This window comes from Accipiter gentilis, chromosome 7 (assembly GCF_929443795.1).
Source record: "Accipiter gentilis chromosome 7, bAccGen1.1, whole genome shotgun sequence".
Lineage (NCBI taxonomy): Eukaryota > Metazoa > Chordata > Aves > Accipitriformes > Accipitridae > Astur > Astur gentilis.
Window position 1 is genome coordinate 17304342 of NC_064886.1, and position 15548 is coordinate 17319889.

The 15548-nt window shown below is 44.5% G+C and overlaps 1 protein-coding gene across 11 annotated transcripts in view; it reads left to right on the forward strand.

The window, feature by feature from the left end:
- KDM2B (lysine demethylase 2B) overlaps positions 1-15548 on the forward strand; it is a 125884-nt gene that overhangs the window by 105419 nt on the left and 4917 nt on the right. For 8 of the 11 annotated variants that reach the window (XM_049806146.1, XM_049806150.1, XM_049806143.1 and 5 more), the window contains 6 exons: positions 2440-2664; positions 6328-6471; positions 11239-11325; positions 11853-12122; positions 13126-13164; positions 14811-15484. In XM_049806146.1, coding sequence (XP_049662103.1) covers positions 2440-2664; positions 6328-6471; positions 11239-11325; positions 11853-12122; positions 13126-13164; positions 14811-15484 — 1439 coding nt within the window. The remainder of the gene's footprint in view (positions 1-2439; positions 2665-6327; positions 6472-11238; positions 11326-11852; positions 12123-13125; positions 13165-14810; positions 15485-15548) is intronic. The other 3 variants (XM_049806144.1, XM_049806149.1, XM_049806147.1) reach the window with 2 other exon arrangements.

The following is a 15548-nucleotide window of genomic DNA, read 5'->3' on the forward strand; positions in this document are numbered from 1 at the left end:
TGCGACATCCTGGAGTGAAAACGTGGCTTGGATTGAGGATTGGTGGGTTGGTAAATTAGTACAAACCCAGCTAGTACAATTGCTTGAATTTCCTAATGAGCAGCGAAGAGGTCTGGGTAGGTAAAAAATGTTACATACAGTCAGATCAGAGGTCTGTGCCTCTACCGTCTGCTGTGTGGTGATGATTTGTAAGGAAATCTGAGTTATGTGGAAGGGTCTGGCTTGAGACTTGTTCTTGTACCTTCACCTTCCTGCCTTCCCCCCTTCCGGCCCCCCCCTCCCCCCCCCAGGATTCTCAAATTCTGTGTTCAAGCAATGCCTTTTTACTGCTTGCATCTTTGCAGTGTCCTGGTGCTTAAGATGCTGTTCTCAGAATTGGGACTTGGCTCCTATTACTGTGGCAGAATCAGGAGCTGTCTTTCAGCTGGAAAAGTACCGAGTTTGATTTTTCCTTGAAAGAGATTGCATTTTAAAAAGACAATTCTGATGGTGTCAGAACTGTTGTTTGCCTTCTTAAAAAACTTAATCATGTTCAAACCTAGTAGGAAGGAATCAGATGCTCACGCAGAATCTTCCACTTGCTGTTGGCAGAGGGGAACTGCCCAGGTGGTTGTATGTACTTCGGTTTAACTTGTTCATGCTGCTGTTTAGCCTTTGGTTTGCGTGTCTTGCTTTGCTTGCTAGTGGAAAGAGCCTCTAATAGAGAGAACGGAGGAGTGATTCATGCTCAAGAAGGAAATTATCTCTTATCTAGGTTGTCTCTAAGCCAGTCCTCCCAGAGCTGACTTTATCCTTGAGAGGCTGAAAAGTTGGTCTAAAAGGTAAATATTTATTCTCTAGAGTGTCTGAAATTGATCTGAAATCCCGGTGTCTGGTGTGGTTGCTGATGGGAAGGATGCTATGCTTGTCTGTGGTCACACAGCACAGTGTGATTCAACCTGCAAGCAAAACAAAAACTGTTCTAGAGGAGCATAACTAAAAACTTGCTGAAATCTGTGTAACCTCGTCAACTAAGCAATGTTTTCTCCCACCTCAGTTACAATACTAGGTCTGTGGAAGAGTAAAGCTAAGAGGTCTAGCTCGTGGCTTCTCTGCTGTCCCAGCATCGAGGTTTGTGGGATGGAGACTGTTAAAATATCAGTGTTCTTCTGCAACTTAGAGAAAGTCACTGGAGCTTTGCTAAGTCAGCTGGGAGGAAGATCAGATACTCAGCAAAGTGGCTTTTCTTCAGTGTTGTGTAGTAGGACACTTAGGGAGGCTTTTGTAGTACTGAGTAGAACGTTTCCATATCCTTTTAAAAAAACTGCAGTGGAAATTCTGCATGACTTTTCATAGCCAACCTGTCGCTGCCTTGGTGATTGCCCAGAATTCAGCAGGAACAGAAAGTGAAACTGGCTGGTCTGCTGGTCATATGCTGAGGTGTGCAGAAGGTGGAAAAATTGTATAAATGCTAAACCGGATGAACTTTGCAGTCCTATTATTATCATTTTTATGGAGAAAGCTGTCAGTGGTTAAGAGTGAGCCAAACCAATTCTTGTGTAATTAGCCCCATACAATTAACATGGTATTTAGCGATGTTTGGCTTGAGCTGTAAGTTCTTGTGTATAACAGGGAGTTTCTGATGAGAACATGAAATTTAGATACCCAGAGTGAATATGTTGCAGCTACCCTAATCATTTAAAATCTTTTCATGCTCCTTTAGCTTCTGGCTTAAAGGTCATTGAAATCTAGACCTGGGATGCCCTTTTTAGCCTTTGCATAGCATCAGTTAGTGTACTATTTTTGACCACTTGCTAGTGTTGGATATGAGGAGAGCTACTTTGGAAGTGTTTTGTAGTATTTGTGTTATATTTCATATTTTATCACTTGGCATCACTTGGTTCATACTCTCCTGGGTTTTTTTTAGGGAGATTGCTGTGGCTTGAGCCATTGCTGCTGAGTGTTTTGCTGCTGTACGTAACCTCAAAATTACTTTTGCTGCCTCTTTGGATCCTTCCGCTTCCAGTGGAGGAAAGTAGGCCTTCTGGCTTAACCTGAGCACAATCCTAAGAGCTCCCTAGCCCAGAGCTCAGCAATAGTGCAGATCATCTCTTGACCTAAGCCAAGCATGTCACTTGGGACTTGGTCCTGCATTGAGCTGTGTGTAAATTGATTCTCCCTGCCCTCCTTTTGAAGTAGGCTTGCTATAGGTTTGGGATCTCTCATTTATACCTTGGTTTCTTTGTCTTTTTACAACACATCTTTTCTTGAAAAGGTAATGGAACCCCTTTAGCTACAGGAGTGATTGTATGCATCTGCTGAGTATTACCTATCTGTGTATAGTTCTGATACATCTGTCAGTTTTACATCTAAGATGTATAGAACTCCTGTCCAAGGAAGGTCTGTAGTTTAGATGGCAAGCGGGATGTGCGGTTAACCTTGTGTGTCTGGCTCTTTCAGAACAGGGCAGTCGGACGGCCCAAAGGGAAGCTGGGCACTGCTTCTGCGGTGAAGCTTGCAGCTAATCGGACAACCGCTGGAGCACGTCGGAGGAGGACGCGATGCCGCAAGTGCGAAGCGTGTCTGCGGACAGAGTGCGGCGAGTGTCACTTTTGCAAAGACATGAAGAAATTTGGGGGACCTGGCAGGATGAAACAGTCCTGCATTATGAGGCAGTGTATCGCAGTAAGTGTACCTGTTGCTACAGCTTGTTCGGAGATTTCTTTCCTATATCCGTGTCTCCTGGTGACAAGGTGTGGATCTGAGAGCTCTGCTCTGATGAGTAGGCTCTAAAGTGCATCAGACAAAACAGTGTAATCCCTGCCCTCCCAGTTCAGATCTCTTCTTCCCATTGCTTTTCATCCTCCCCAAATCTTAAACCAGAATACTACTAAAACTTAATAGTACGGCTTTCATTCTCAGCAATATAGAAGTGGAGATTATTAGTACACCACAAATTGGCACTGAAATCACACTGACATTCTGGGATTTGGGGGAGAAGGGGAAGAGTGGGAAGTTCTCATTCAAAGGGAGAAGAGGCCTGTTTGGTTTGGATCTCTGAATTTCTTGAGAAAAACTGCCTTGCAACTATCTTTACTGTCTTAACTACTTAACCAAGTTAAGATGTGGAGAAATCTTTGATTGGCATCCTCCAAGATTTTTGGCGTTGGTGACCGCAGCCCCAGGCTACTTGAGATCTGAATTTCAATTTGTTTGCTGTTACTTAGGCATATAGCAGGAAGTCTGATCCAGATGAGCCAACAAGCCATCAAGCTAGGGTCTTGTCTTCCTCAGGGACTGGAAATGGCTGTCAGGGGATGAGCATCAAAACAGGATAAGCAGGCAGTGAAAGACAGTTTCCTGGGCTCCTCTGGTACATTGCTTAGAAGCTTCTTGAGTCAATAGCTTTGTATTTAACAAATATGGACAGATTAATCTTCCGCTAAGTTGTCCAAGGAGCTTTTGAATCCATTGCTTTCATACTGACTGTTGTGGAGCTTCTCCTCAGGTCTCATGTCTGCAGTGCCCCCATTCAAGGGTAAAAATTAGCTTTAGCTTTTATCTTAATTCTTTGGAACGTCTTGTTTATGCTTTTGTTAAGGGTTTGGTTTTCTGGGGGGGTATGTGGTGTGTGTTTTTTGGTTTGTTTTTATTTTTTTTTAAGGAAAGGAATGTTGTTTATTCATAACTGAAATATCAGCCCATCTATACTGATTTCTCTCTTAACTCTTGTTACAGTTCCTTTCACTTAGGGTTGGTTTTTTTTCTTTAATTCTGATGAGGAAACTGAAGTGGAGGCATTAAGTGACTTGGTCTGATACTGATAAAACACTGATAAGCACTTAAGGTTTCCAGTAGTTGCTCTGTGTCCTGTTCCAAGCCATGCACTGTTCTTGACATAGAGGATTGGATTCAGCTCTGCTGGATCTTTCAGTAAAGTACATAGAATATCTACCTTTCCGCAGAGTGCTTTTGCAGCTCAAGTGTCTTTTCTTTGAACACTTGATTTCCTGGAGTGTGGCATGAATTGGAACAGCGTGGATGAAGAATTTATTATTCTCCAGGGGGAATAAATAGTGAAATGGTGCTGCCTTTTTAGTGGAGGGATTAAATTAGGGCTGCAGTGTTCTTTCTTGTCCTGACTGGTGAAGGAAGCTTTCATACTAAGCTGTTTTATTCTTGATAACACAGGCTGAGCCTTTTGGAGATGAACTGGGTTCTCTTCTGGCTGAGTGTAGTCATCCTCTCATCCCCTGTCTTCTAATGAAGAAGTATTTTTCTTCTTGGGTATCTGCAGTTTTGTTTCCAGAAGCTGTGGTTAGTGCAGAGGACTTGGTAGCTGATGTGTTCTGGTTCCTTGGCCCACCCTCGCATGCACTCAAGACATCTTTGCCCTTCTTAGGTTCCCATTGGTGTAAATAGCAGGGGAAGTATTAAAGACTTTAAGAGCAGCCAAAGCATAGAAAATTAGAAAGTTGAACTCTTGTAAATTTCAAGGGTGCTTTACATTTCTATAAGCAGTCCTATTGTCTTTACTCTTGTTCATTATGCTCTCTAACAATTGTGGTAGTAATATATTGTGGTACCTATCCGACAGCTTCCAGCCAAAAAAAGTCCAAAACACCAAAGCAAGGCTCTGTGGAAGTAATGATCCCTACAGTTCTGAAATTGTGCTTTCCTCTGGTTAATAACATTGACAATATTAACTAGATGCAGACTTCCATTAAACTCGGAAGCCTTAAGAGAGCCTGTACTGCTGTGTGGAGAACAGGAAACTCCTCTGCATCACTAATTCAATCAAGAAAGGAAACAGGAGTACCTGGGACACTTTATGCTGCATTGGATAGGTCTGAAGGGAGTGTGGGGGTCTGTGCTGGGAGGACAAGTTGTGACAGCATGGCTGCTGTTCTAGCCTGTCAGTGGGACAGAGCTAGTTGGGGCACAGAGGAGATTCCCTAGATACCCTTGCTCCCAGCAAGAAAAATTGTACTGCTCCTGGGGTGTTTGTTCTTGTGTGTGGATATAAATACTTGTTGTGTGGGAGATCAGACAAAACAAGTGGACAGACCTCTTATAGCTCTGGACAACTTAGCTTTTCTCTGGTTTACCTGCTGGTGGAATGGGATCCTGGGGAATTCTATTTTGTGCTTGGAGGAAGGGTGGGAATTAAATAGCATTTGCAAAATGCTTTTAAAATGGAGTGTGGGTAAGTACTGGCATGAGAAAGCAGGAAAGTGTTGCCATAGCTAATGTATCAGATGTTGGTGTGTGGGGCAGCACACTGTACTCTGTAATGGCTTACTATAGCTAGGTTTTTTTCCTATCTGAAACTTACCGAAGGATGCACTGTTGCTGTATAGATTTGGTTTGGTGAGCAAGTATCCACTTGTAGATACAGTGAATAAAATCTCTAAGACATCCTTGCTGTGAAAAGCCACAACTCTGCCTCTGGCTGCTTAATATTTAAGCACTTTCAACCTAATCGATTGCATTGCACATTATGGCCAGGTTCTTATGAGGATCTTCCTTTTCTTTCTTGTAGTGAGGCTTATGCTTTATTGCTGCAAACCAGAAGTTTGTTCCTTATTAGCGCAAAGGTGGCTTTTTAATTAGACTGGCATTCAGTGCTTTGACATGGGTGACAGATATGTGAGGTGCTGCAGTTCCCTTTCTGCCTGAGCAAAAGACAGAAAAAAAATCAGCGCAGTTCTCACTTGTGACACTTGCAAGAGAGGAATTCTCTTTTTAAGTGTCTGTGCAGTGCTTTTTGCAATGCTCAGGTTGGGAGCAGGGCCCTAGATAATAGACTGTCAGTCAGGAAAAGGTCTGTTCTTGGTTCTGTTGTGGGCTTGCTGTGAGACCTGGATTGGGTCCCATAACATCTGTCTGCTCTGCTTGTAAAATAGAGGAGCTGCCAAATTGCTAGTCAGATTGTGAAGCTTAATGGATGTGAATAGTGATGTTCTAGGTTGCTTCTTTTCCCTCCCTTTGTACACTAGTGAAGTGACTTGCATGCCAATGTTTGAGTCAGCTCACAGATTCAAGGGACCCACAAAAAAGCATTTTCATCCATCCCTGGGGTGCCCCATGAATGCATGTTGCTAAAGGGAGGGCACTTTGACTCCATGAATGTCCTGTGATGCTTGATACAAGTACCCAGCCCCAATTGTTACCAGTTTTTCTTGCTTTAGTTGCTCTGCTGGGCTGCAGCCTTCAGCAGTTTTTCACAATTAATCCTTATTTATCTCCTCTTTGAAATGAGGATACTGTAAATGCACATTGAGTCCTTCTGTTTCCATTATGTCTTCCGTGTCCTGATCAAGACTTCTTTCTGATCTGTGTAAACAGCCGGTGTTGCCTCATACTGCTGTGTGTCTGGTGTGTGGAGAAGCTGGGAAAGAGGACACTGTGGAAGAGGAGGAGAGCAAGTTTAATCTCATGCTAATGGAATGCTCCATTTGTAATGAAATCATACACCCAGGATGCCTTAAGGTGAGTACAACGATGTGATACATGTTGGAAACAAAAACTGGATTAGTTACCACCTTAATGTAAAAGTAGTGCACAGAAATTGGAAAGCTTTCACGTTTTCATCTTTGGAAACTTAAGTGAGCAAAGAGTTGGTGTGAGAAGCAGGGTGATAGCCATGGCACGCGCAGCCCCGACTGGCAGGCGGGGATGCTTTGATGTAACAGCAAGCCCTGTAAGCAGAGACTCTTGCTTTGGACAGCCTCTGAAATGTGTGTGCATGCAAATGTCTTGTGGGATTTTTTTTTGTTTGTTTTGTTTTTCTTTCTTTCTTTTTTGCCTCTTGTTTAAGGAAGTGAGGAGTTTCAGTTGGTATGGGAAGCTCAAGAGGACAGGGAAATCTGCCTGTACTTTAGGATGAGTTAGTCACAATCCTTGTATCGGTAGCTCCTTCCTGTGTCCCACGAAGTACAAATGAGTAGTTTGCAGTTTGTGTTTGTCCAGGCATGGATGTGCCTCTCGGTGGCAGCTGGCTTTAAAGGTGTTACGGGCAAATGTTGCAGTAGGAAAACTGCAGCTCTAGAGAACAAACTGAGCAAGTTTCAAGCTGCAGGAGTGCTCACCCTTGGCTGACTTGAGTCCTGTGAGCAGCTGTATTCTTTGCTGCTAACAAAAGTGTCATTTTGGGCATATCTTTGTGTATTAGCATTTAGAAGCCTCCTTTCTCCAGAGCTGGTTTGTTTCAGCTGATCAGCCATTTCCTGTTGCTGATTTGTTTATGGTTAAAGCAAATTGCCAAAGCAAATGTATTCTGACACACCATGCCCCAGAAGGCAGCTTTTGGCCCTTCTGGGATTTCTGGGAGGAGAGGTTTGTTCCTCATGCAGGCCCAGGCTGCTGCTCTCCTGGCCTGTTATTTTTCTTGCCCTGTACATAGTATTGCACCAAGCTATGTGCGTGTCGTTTATTAGAGCAGAAAGTAGGTAGCTGGCAAACCAGAACTGTAGCTGTCTCCTTGATTCATGAAATTGGTGCTCACAGCTCCTGCCACAGATGGGCTCTGAAAGGGAGCTTTGCTTGCTTGGCTCTGCTTAAAACAAGGCTTCAGGGGCTGATGAACCAAGGGAAGGAGCTGCTCATTTTCAGAGGTACTTCAGTTTTGGCTTGTAGCTGCTGGTTTGCTATTCCAGTCCTTCCTGAAAGTGCCCTGTGCTCTCCCATCTCTCGCTTTGCAGTGTCAGTGACACTTCATGGCTAAGTTCAGAGAACATGATTGTTGTCTAGTGGCAGTTCAAGTATGGTTTCCTCTCCCTGTACCACATTTGGGACTAGTTGCACAGGATGTGGGTCAGATCTGTGAAATCAAGCAAGTGCTCTTTGTTCTTTTATGCATGTGTGGTGTTCTGAGTGCTGTTTTGGTAATAGGAACAATATTGCTTTGGGTGTTTCTGAAAATTAAGCAGTAGGAGATTTACAGCGTGCCTTGTGTGTCTTGTATTTTTATTTCTCAATGCTTCTGTTGAGCTGAAATGGTGGGGTAACTGGTACTGTTTATTTAATGAGACAAAAGGGCACTGGTAGGATTTCAGAATCATCTTGGAAGGCAAGATGAGACTATGCACAGTGGAACAGCAAAAGGAAAATGGAGCCTCTTCCTTGGATCCCTCCTTGCTCTTTATTCCCAGGTTCCGTGATCATCTGCAAGACAAAAATATGTTGCCATGTTTACATCTTGCTCAAGCCCTTGACATGGGCTTAAGCCCAGATGATGGAGCCCATAAGTAGTCCTTGTGGGAAGTGCTTTTGAATGCAGACACAGCCCCAGGGCAGCTGCTTCAGCTGTCCACCAAGAGAAAGTCCCTTTCTGTCCTACTCAGTAAACAGGCAGTAGTCCGTGTGAACTGTTGGTCATCTCCAGTTAAATGTTTGTCAAATGTACTTTTGGGGGAGACTGATATAAACTGGATCAGTGAAGGGAGTGTCCTTTCCTGACTTAATCCCGTGTGGAGTGAACTCTCTCCAAGACACATCTCTAAAGCTTGTGGAGTAGTTTAGCACGTGCAGTGGCTAATTTGTACTCCAGGGCAGGTTGTTCCTGGTTTGAAGTCCATCCTCTTCCAGCTTCCTGATTTGGCTGTACATGTTTGTGGTGGGTTTTCTCCACGAAAAAGGTGTCAGAGGATGACCTCTGTGAGGAGATTAAGGGTAGCTCAGGTGCATCTGTGCTCTGACACACTCGGAGCCTTGAGGGGCTTCTGTGGGTGCCTCTTGCTGGGGGAGCCCTGGGTACCAGAGCATGTTAGGTGCTTGTGTTGGAACCATCCTAAGGACAGCCAGGATGTTCCATGAGAAGTGTCATGGGAGGTTTCTGATATGCTTCTTTCCTTGAAAATACAGTACCAATACAAATGCTCGTTTTGCTGAAGACTTTCGTATGAAAATGATCTTGGCAAGCGTTTTGCAATCACAGCATCATTTCCAGAGGGAGCTAGTGAGATTTTTTGGAGGAATATTGCCTTTCGTTGTTACAGAGCGTTTGAGTTGAACCAATATTGATGATTTCTTTCTTGCTACATCTCAAATAGCTAGTAATGCTGGTTAGTATGTACGAGTGCAGTATCTGATGCTGTTTCTTTAAAGAGAAGGGGTTTCTTTTCCCCAGTAGGAGCCTGTTCTTTTTCATCTTAGGTGGATATAGTGATACTGATGGAAAAGGTGAATATTCAGGTGCCTTGTCAGAGGAGCAGAAATACAAAGACCTTTTCCAGCACAGCTGCACTGCTGCCCATGGCTTCAGCCCAGGTGTGTCTCGCTGCCTGTGTTGTTTCAGTCTTGGCACTGCCAGAATTCATGGCTCTCAGTGATGTCAGATCAGCATCCTGGGGTCTCCATATTCCCTAACAAGAAGACTTCACAGTAGCCTGGTCTTATGTTTAGACTTTCTGAATTGCTGACCTTGTGCTGCAGGTACGTTTCTGAAGATGCCTCACACTGTGGCTCAGACAACCACCTGCTGTTTGTAGCAAACACTCAGAACTGGCTCCCACCCAGCCTGAAAGGCTTGGGACAGATTCAGTGGCAGGTCTGTATGTGTCTAATTAGTTTTCTTACAGTTCCTCACATCTGTTCAGTTCCTTGAACTTCACAGAAGGGACAGAGCTGCAATGCTTTCCCTTCGGTAGCATTTGTTCTATATTCAGTGCGGGAAATAACTTGTTCCCAACTTGGGCTTGGGCCAGGAATTGTTCCCCTGAGGCAGAGATGTATACAACAGCTCCTGGAGTATCTTACACCTACCATGGGAAAGAAGGTTCAAAGGCACACAGTTGTGATAAAACCAGTATTTAAATTCTGCCCACTTCATTTACTCATTTATTAACTCCAGAAGACTTGGTGAGAGAGACTGACATGTTATCAGTCTCGCTAGATGGTGAAACTAGAATGGCTGCTGTCTGGCTCAGGGACTTGAGGAAGCAATTCCCCTAAAACCAAGGGCTTGCTCATGCTCAGCTAGTGCATTTTCACGGAGCTGGGAGGAGAGGAGGAAATGTTTCAGAAACATGAAAAATCTGCAGATCTCTGCCCCTGCCTGTTTCAGCGGCAGTCTCCTGCTACTGTGCTGCTGATGCCAGTGCCCAGCTATTTGTCTTGACAGAAGCATGTTTTTGTTGTCTACAATAGTAATAAATTAATCTCCCTCCCCCCCCCCCCCCCCCCCCCGGCTTTTTCTTCTGAATATATAACTAAACCCTTAAATGTGAATGTGCCATCAGTGAGCATGCATGTGTGTGGAGAGTCTTTTTAGCTCGGCTCTACTTTTCATCCTCAGTTTCATTCACAGAAATGTCTTTTCAGAAACACCTATCTCCTGTTTGGAAAGTAATGCAGGCTTCTGTATGGAAATTCAGAAACCAGCAGCTTTTCAACCACGTAGGGCAGGGTTGTGCTTTTATTGTAGTGTAACAACACCGAGTGTGCATCTTCTCTTTCAAAACCCAAAATGTCACAGTCTCTCAGAGTTAGTGAAGCAGTAAGCATTTCTCTTCCTCATGCTAGCTGGGTAACTGTGGGTGTGAGAAACCTTAAAAATGCCTTCATGTGTCCAGTCTTCTGAATAAAAGCGCCTGTTCTCTAGCTGACTTGGCAACCATCATTTTTATTGGCACATGGGCTTGAGGGCTGGAGACATGGGACTGCTAGTTCTAATCCATAAAGAAAAATATTTTAAGGAACACTTGATTACAGTGGAGGGTGCTATGCTTCTAAAAATGCTGAACAGTATTAATGTATGTGAGAATGTGCATATGGAAAAAATCCCTTCCTATTAAAAGATCGGACTGTGCCTTACTCTGTGAGGGGACTGGACAGGACTGAGCTTCGCAAATAAGTGGTGTGGGAGGACATTTGGAGATGGCATGATTCCAGTCCATGGTTTTGGTTTGGGTTGTTGGGGTGGGTTTTATTGTTTTGGTTTTTTGCAAGAGCAGAACGTGCCCTGTGTTAATTGGGATTGTCATTGACCTTCATAAAAAGGCCAGACCTGAACCCTTTGTCAAACACCCAATTTGGCTAGCATGCTTTCCTCCCGTGCTGACATCATCATAAGGGTAATTGTGCAGGACTGAGGACTTGCTCAGCACCAGCAGGATAGTGCAGCACCTGCGGTGATCTGTGTTCCTTTTCTGCAGCCATTGGGAGGGCAGCAGCCAATCAGAGAAAATTATGAGCTGTACAGAATGCCTTTAAATGATCTATTTGTAGACTTTTGCAGTTGTACTTCTCTTTCACCAGGTGAAGGAATCGGATGGTGTGGTTAACGATGAGCTGCCGAACTGCTGGGAGTGTCCAAAGTGCAACCATGCAGGGAAAACTGGAAAAGTGAGTTTAATGGGGATAAGTGGTGCTGGAATGAGATACAAAATCTCAGGCATTCCCTCTGGCTTGTGGATACAATTTTTCCCAGTACCAGCTTTTGATTTCGTGCTTAATTCAGTTGAATTGAAGGAAATAAGCTGATGGCATTCTATTCTTTAATAATTTTTGTATTTTTGTTCCATGTACCAACACTTCACCTAGAACCTAGGGAATATTTAGGTTAGTTCTGTGCACTGCTGCATGTTAATTTCTAAGATGAAAATACTTCTTTAAAAAAACAAAATCCAGAGGCAGTTATGCAAAGCCTGAAGTGTCTGTTGGAATTAGTGGAACATTATTTCTTTGCAAACTAAGACAGACACTTGCAAGTGTGTCGTTACAAGAAGGTTCAAACTACTTTAACTCCTTGCTAAAAATTTTGTCTGTTACAAAGCAATCAACCCACCAATGTTGGAGTGTTGGAGGCAACTTAGATAAAGAGCTGAGAAAGGCGTAAGATATAAAGTTTGTTTGTGTTTTGTGTCTCTTTGGCGTACAAGCAAAAGCGCGGACCAGGATTCAAATACGCATCAAATCTCCCAGGCTCCTTGCTGAAGGAACAGAAAATTAACAGAGACAATAAGGAAGTAACAGATGCTGCAAAACGGAAAGGGGATTGTGAAGAAACTCCCAGGCGGAAATCGGAGGAACATTCCAAAAAGACTCAAGTTGACTCAATACTGAGGAGAAAGTCAGACGAAGTGCATCTGTGGAGGAAAAGGAAATTTGAGAAACCCCAGGAACCCACTATGAGAAAGCGGGTATGACAAAACACTCTTTTCATGTGCTTACACAGATGCGTGTGGGCTGGTTGGGGCTGATGTCTCTTGCCTTCTGGCTTATAGCTCATCTTGAAATCCCAGATTGTTACAAAAGAAACTGCAATGTTTTACCTTCCTTTCTGAAAACTGCTAGTCTAACAGGACAGTAGTTTGAGCAGTGACACTTGGGTTGATGTTCAGAGGCCAAAAACACTGGGCTGTGGCTGTTGTTTTATTCAAAATACTGGAAAACCCACTTTAACTGAAAAGTCTTTACAAGATGCTTGGAGTAGGATCAAGATGAAAATTTTTAATGGAAACTTTTCTTTTCCATCTCTACCCACTTGGTGGCGCATGGCAGCTTGTTTTGTGGTTGATTCAGTGATGTACAATACTAATAACCCATCAGAGGACCTTTAGAAACAACACTTTCTGTAGCCTGCAGAGAGGAGGAGCTGCTCACAACAGCAATGTAGACAGCTTTTCCCAGAATTTGACAGTCGGAGCCCTTGGGCCAGGCAGGGACATTATAAATTATCATGTGGATTACAAAATATGGTACTTGGGATATACAGAAAAGCTTGTTTGAAGGGGTAGAAATGAGGACCTAGATTTAATGTGTCTCATGAGTAAATGGCCGATGGCTTTAACACTGGAATCAGTGGCTGGTTTTGTATTGCATGTGTAGTTCATGAGGAGTGGCAGTCAGTCCGCCCTGCAAGGCTTGACGGTGGGAACGCTACAGTACGGTAAATGTAGTGATTGGTGTTGCTTTGATGGAGTGAGAGCGCAAAATTCACAATACCAGTTTATGCATATCTGCTTTCTGGCCATGCTTTCCTTCTCCCATCCCGTCGGACTCACTGCAGTGTTTATGGATGGTTTGAATTGCTCCATGAAAGCCCCTCAGTGTGTGAGGAAGGCACTGTGGATCACCAAACCTTCATCGGACAGCACAACAAATGTCGTGTTTTGGGGTTTTTACTTTTCTTTCTTCCAACAGCTAAAACTTGGAAAAGAAGACAAACTCTTCAGGAAGAAGGTACTTTGCCTTTTTAATAGATGTGTTCTGAATCCCTTTTAATCCTTTCTCATGTAAGCTGAATGGTGAGCCAGTTTCTCTATCAGTCATGTCCTTGTGTCACTGCAGGCTTTTTTATTACTCCATTTACATCTTGAAATTACAGAGATCTCTCTCATGGAAACCTTTACACTCCAGGATAGTTTAGCTGCAGCGTCTGATTTAGTTTTCTGTCCTAGTGTCCCATATTAAAATACAGCAGCAAGCTGTGTTTTGATGACCTGAGGAATAAAATTCTGTTTCTATACTGATGTTTCGCTCTTGCGAATCTTGCCCCAGCCGCACAGCCCCTCAGCAGTCTCTACCACAGCCCATCCCTGGAGTCCCCGCTGACACCCCAGGGATGACCTGGCACACAAGTATTGATTACGTCTCACACACCTGCCATGATAACAGAAGTCCAATAACTTTAAACTAAGTGCTTGTCAGTACCCAGTGTGAAGGATGCTGCAAGCTGCCAGTAGTCTGATGTTGTAATTTTTTTATTCCAACCTGTCATTAACTTACTGTGACCTCTCCCTTTAGAATATATTAATTTAAAGACAGGGTGATCAGTTTTCTCTGCTGTGCGCTGCAGCCTGAAGCATAGGAACACATCCACTGCCTTGATCAATTAGTTTATTGTGAAAGCATAGACCTTCTGATATAACAAGTGTGTTCACAGCAGTTCACCATTTCTTGCCAGTCCAGATCTCTTCTTATTAGAGCTATTTCATTTTAACAGTTGGTGTCTTCTTTCTTGCTTGTAGTGATCAGATTAGACTTGAAGTCTTCCCTGGTCTTAGTTTGTACGTCTCTTACACTTCTGTCTGGTGTGCATCAAAGCGAGATTTGATTAATGCAAGCAAGTGAAGTGCAGTTTGCTGTTACGAACAATGACTGGGGCAGGGAAGAAGGTGCCAGCTAACCCCTGTCAGCCTGCATTGCGTTGGAGATCGTGTCAGTATGAGGTCTTGTCAGGCTAGCGGTGTGTCAGACCTGTCAGTCAGATTCCCTGTTGCACATGCACCAGAGTTGGGGGAAGCTTGAGAAGACGAGCAGAGTTTAGTGGGATGTAAAGGAGCAGCTGAAGTGTAATTAAATGAGGGTGTGAGTATCCAGCAGTAAGGGCCACAACAGCACAGCCACAGAGTGAGTCAGTGATGGCGATTCAGGAGGTTTCAAAAATTGACCTTTTGACTGTTGGGCATGAATGCATGTCAGCCAGTGTTTAAAGTGGGTGCCCAGTGAATGTGTCCCAAGCCTGGTTTCTTCTGGCCTGCTGGGGAAAAAGCTGTCTATAGTATGCTGCTTATCTTCTGTATATAAACTGTCTGCTGTGTAATGAATAAGGCCCTTAAATCTGCAGGATTATGCATGGTGAATAAATGCATTTATCACTCGCTGGGAGTCCAGAGAAGCCAATAGCTGGACTCCTCATCCATGATGGCACTTGAACTTGATACCTTTGGCCGGTGAATGTACCCTTGTGCTCAGATGGGTGGGGCCCAGAGCTGGCAGGCAGCCCGACCCCCCCAGGCAGGGCTGCCTGTGTGGAGCATCAGCATGTGAGGTATTGCTGAGTATGTTCTTGCTTGAATAGTCAGCCCTTGTCTCTTCCTTTTCAGCGGCGATCGTGGAAGGCTCCAGATGACCGAACTGCCATGATCAAACCCCTGCGGCGCCTCAAGCAGGAGCCAGAGGATGACCTGCCAGAAGCACCTCCCAGGTCCAAGGATAGTGACCAGTCACGGTCCAGCTCACCCACTGCGGGTCCCAGCACAGAGGGTGCCGAGCCCAGGGACAAGAAGAAGTTCAAGATGAGGAGGAAAAGGCGGCTTCCCAATAAGGAACTGAGCAAGGAGCTCAGCAAGGAGCTTAACCAGGAGATCCAAAAAACCGAGAACAGCCTTGCCAATGAGAATCATCAACCCATCAAATCTGAACCTGAGAGCGAGAATGAGGAACCTAAGCGTGCTTTGAACAACAGCGAGAGACTCCATAGGTTCAGCAAAGGGTTAAACGGGACTCCCCGGGAGCTGAGGCACCAGCTCATCCCCAGCCTGCGAAGCGCACCTCGGGGAATAACCCGGCCACCGCCTTCGCTCTCTCCTCCCAAATGCATTCAGATGGAACGGCATGTTATCCGGCCGCCTCCCATCAGCCCCCCTCCGGACTCACTCCCCCTGGATGATGGGGCAGCCCACGTGATGCAGAGGGAAGTCTGGATGGCTGTCTTTAGCTACCTCAGTCATAGAGACTTGTGCATCTGTATGAGAGTTTGCAAGACCTGGAACAGATGGTAAGGAGGGCAGGAAACCCAGCTAGGTCTAACATGTAGTGGGATTGACTTGAAAGGGAAGCGG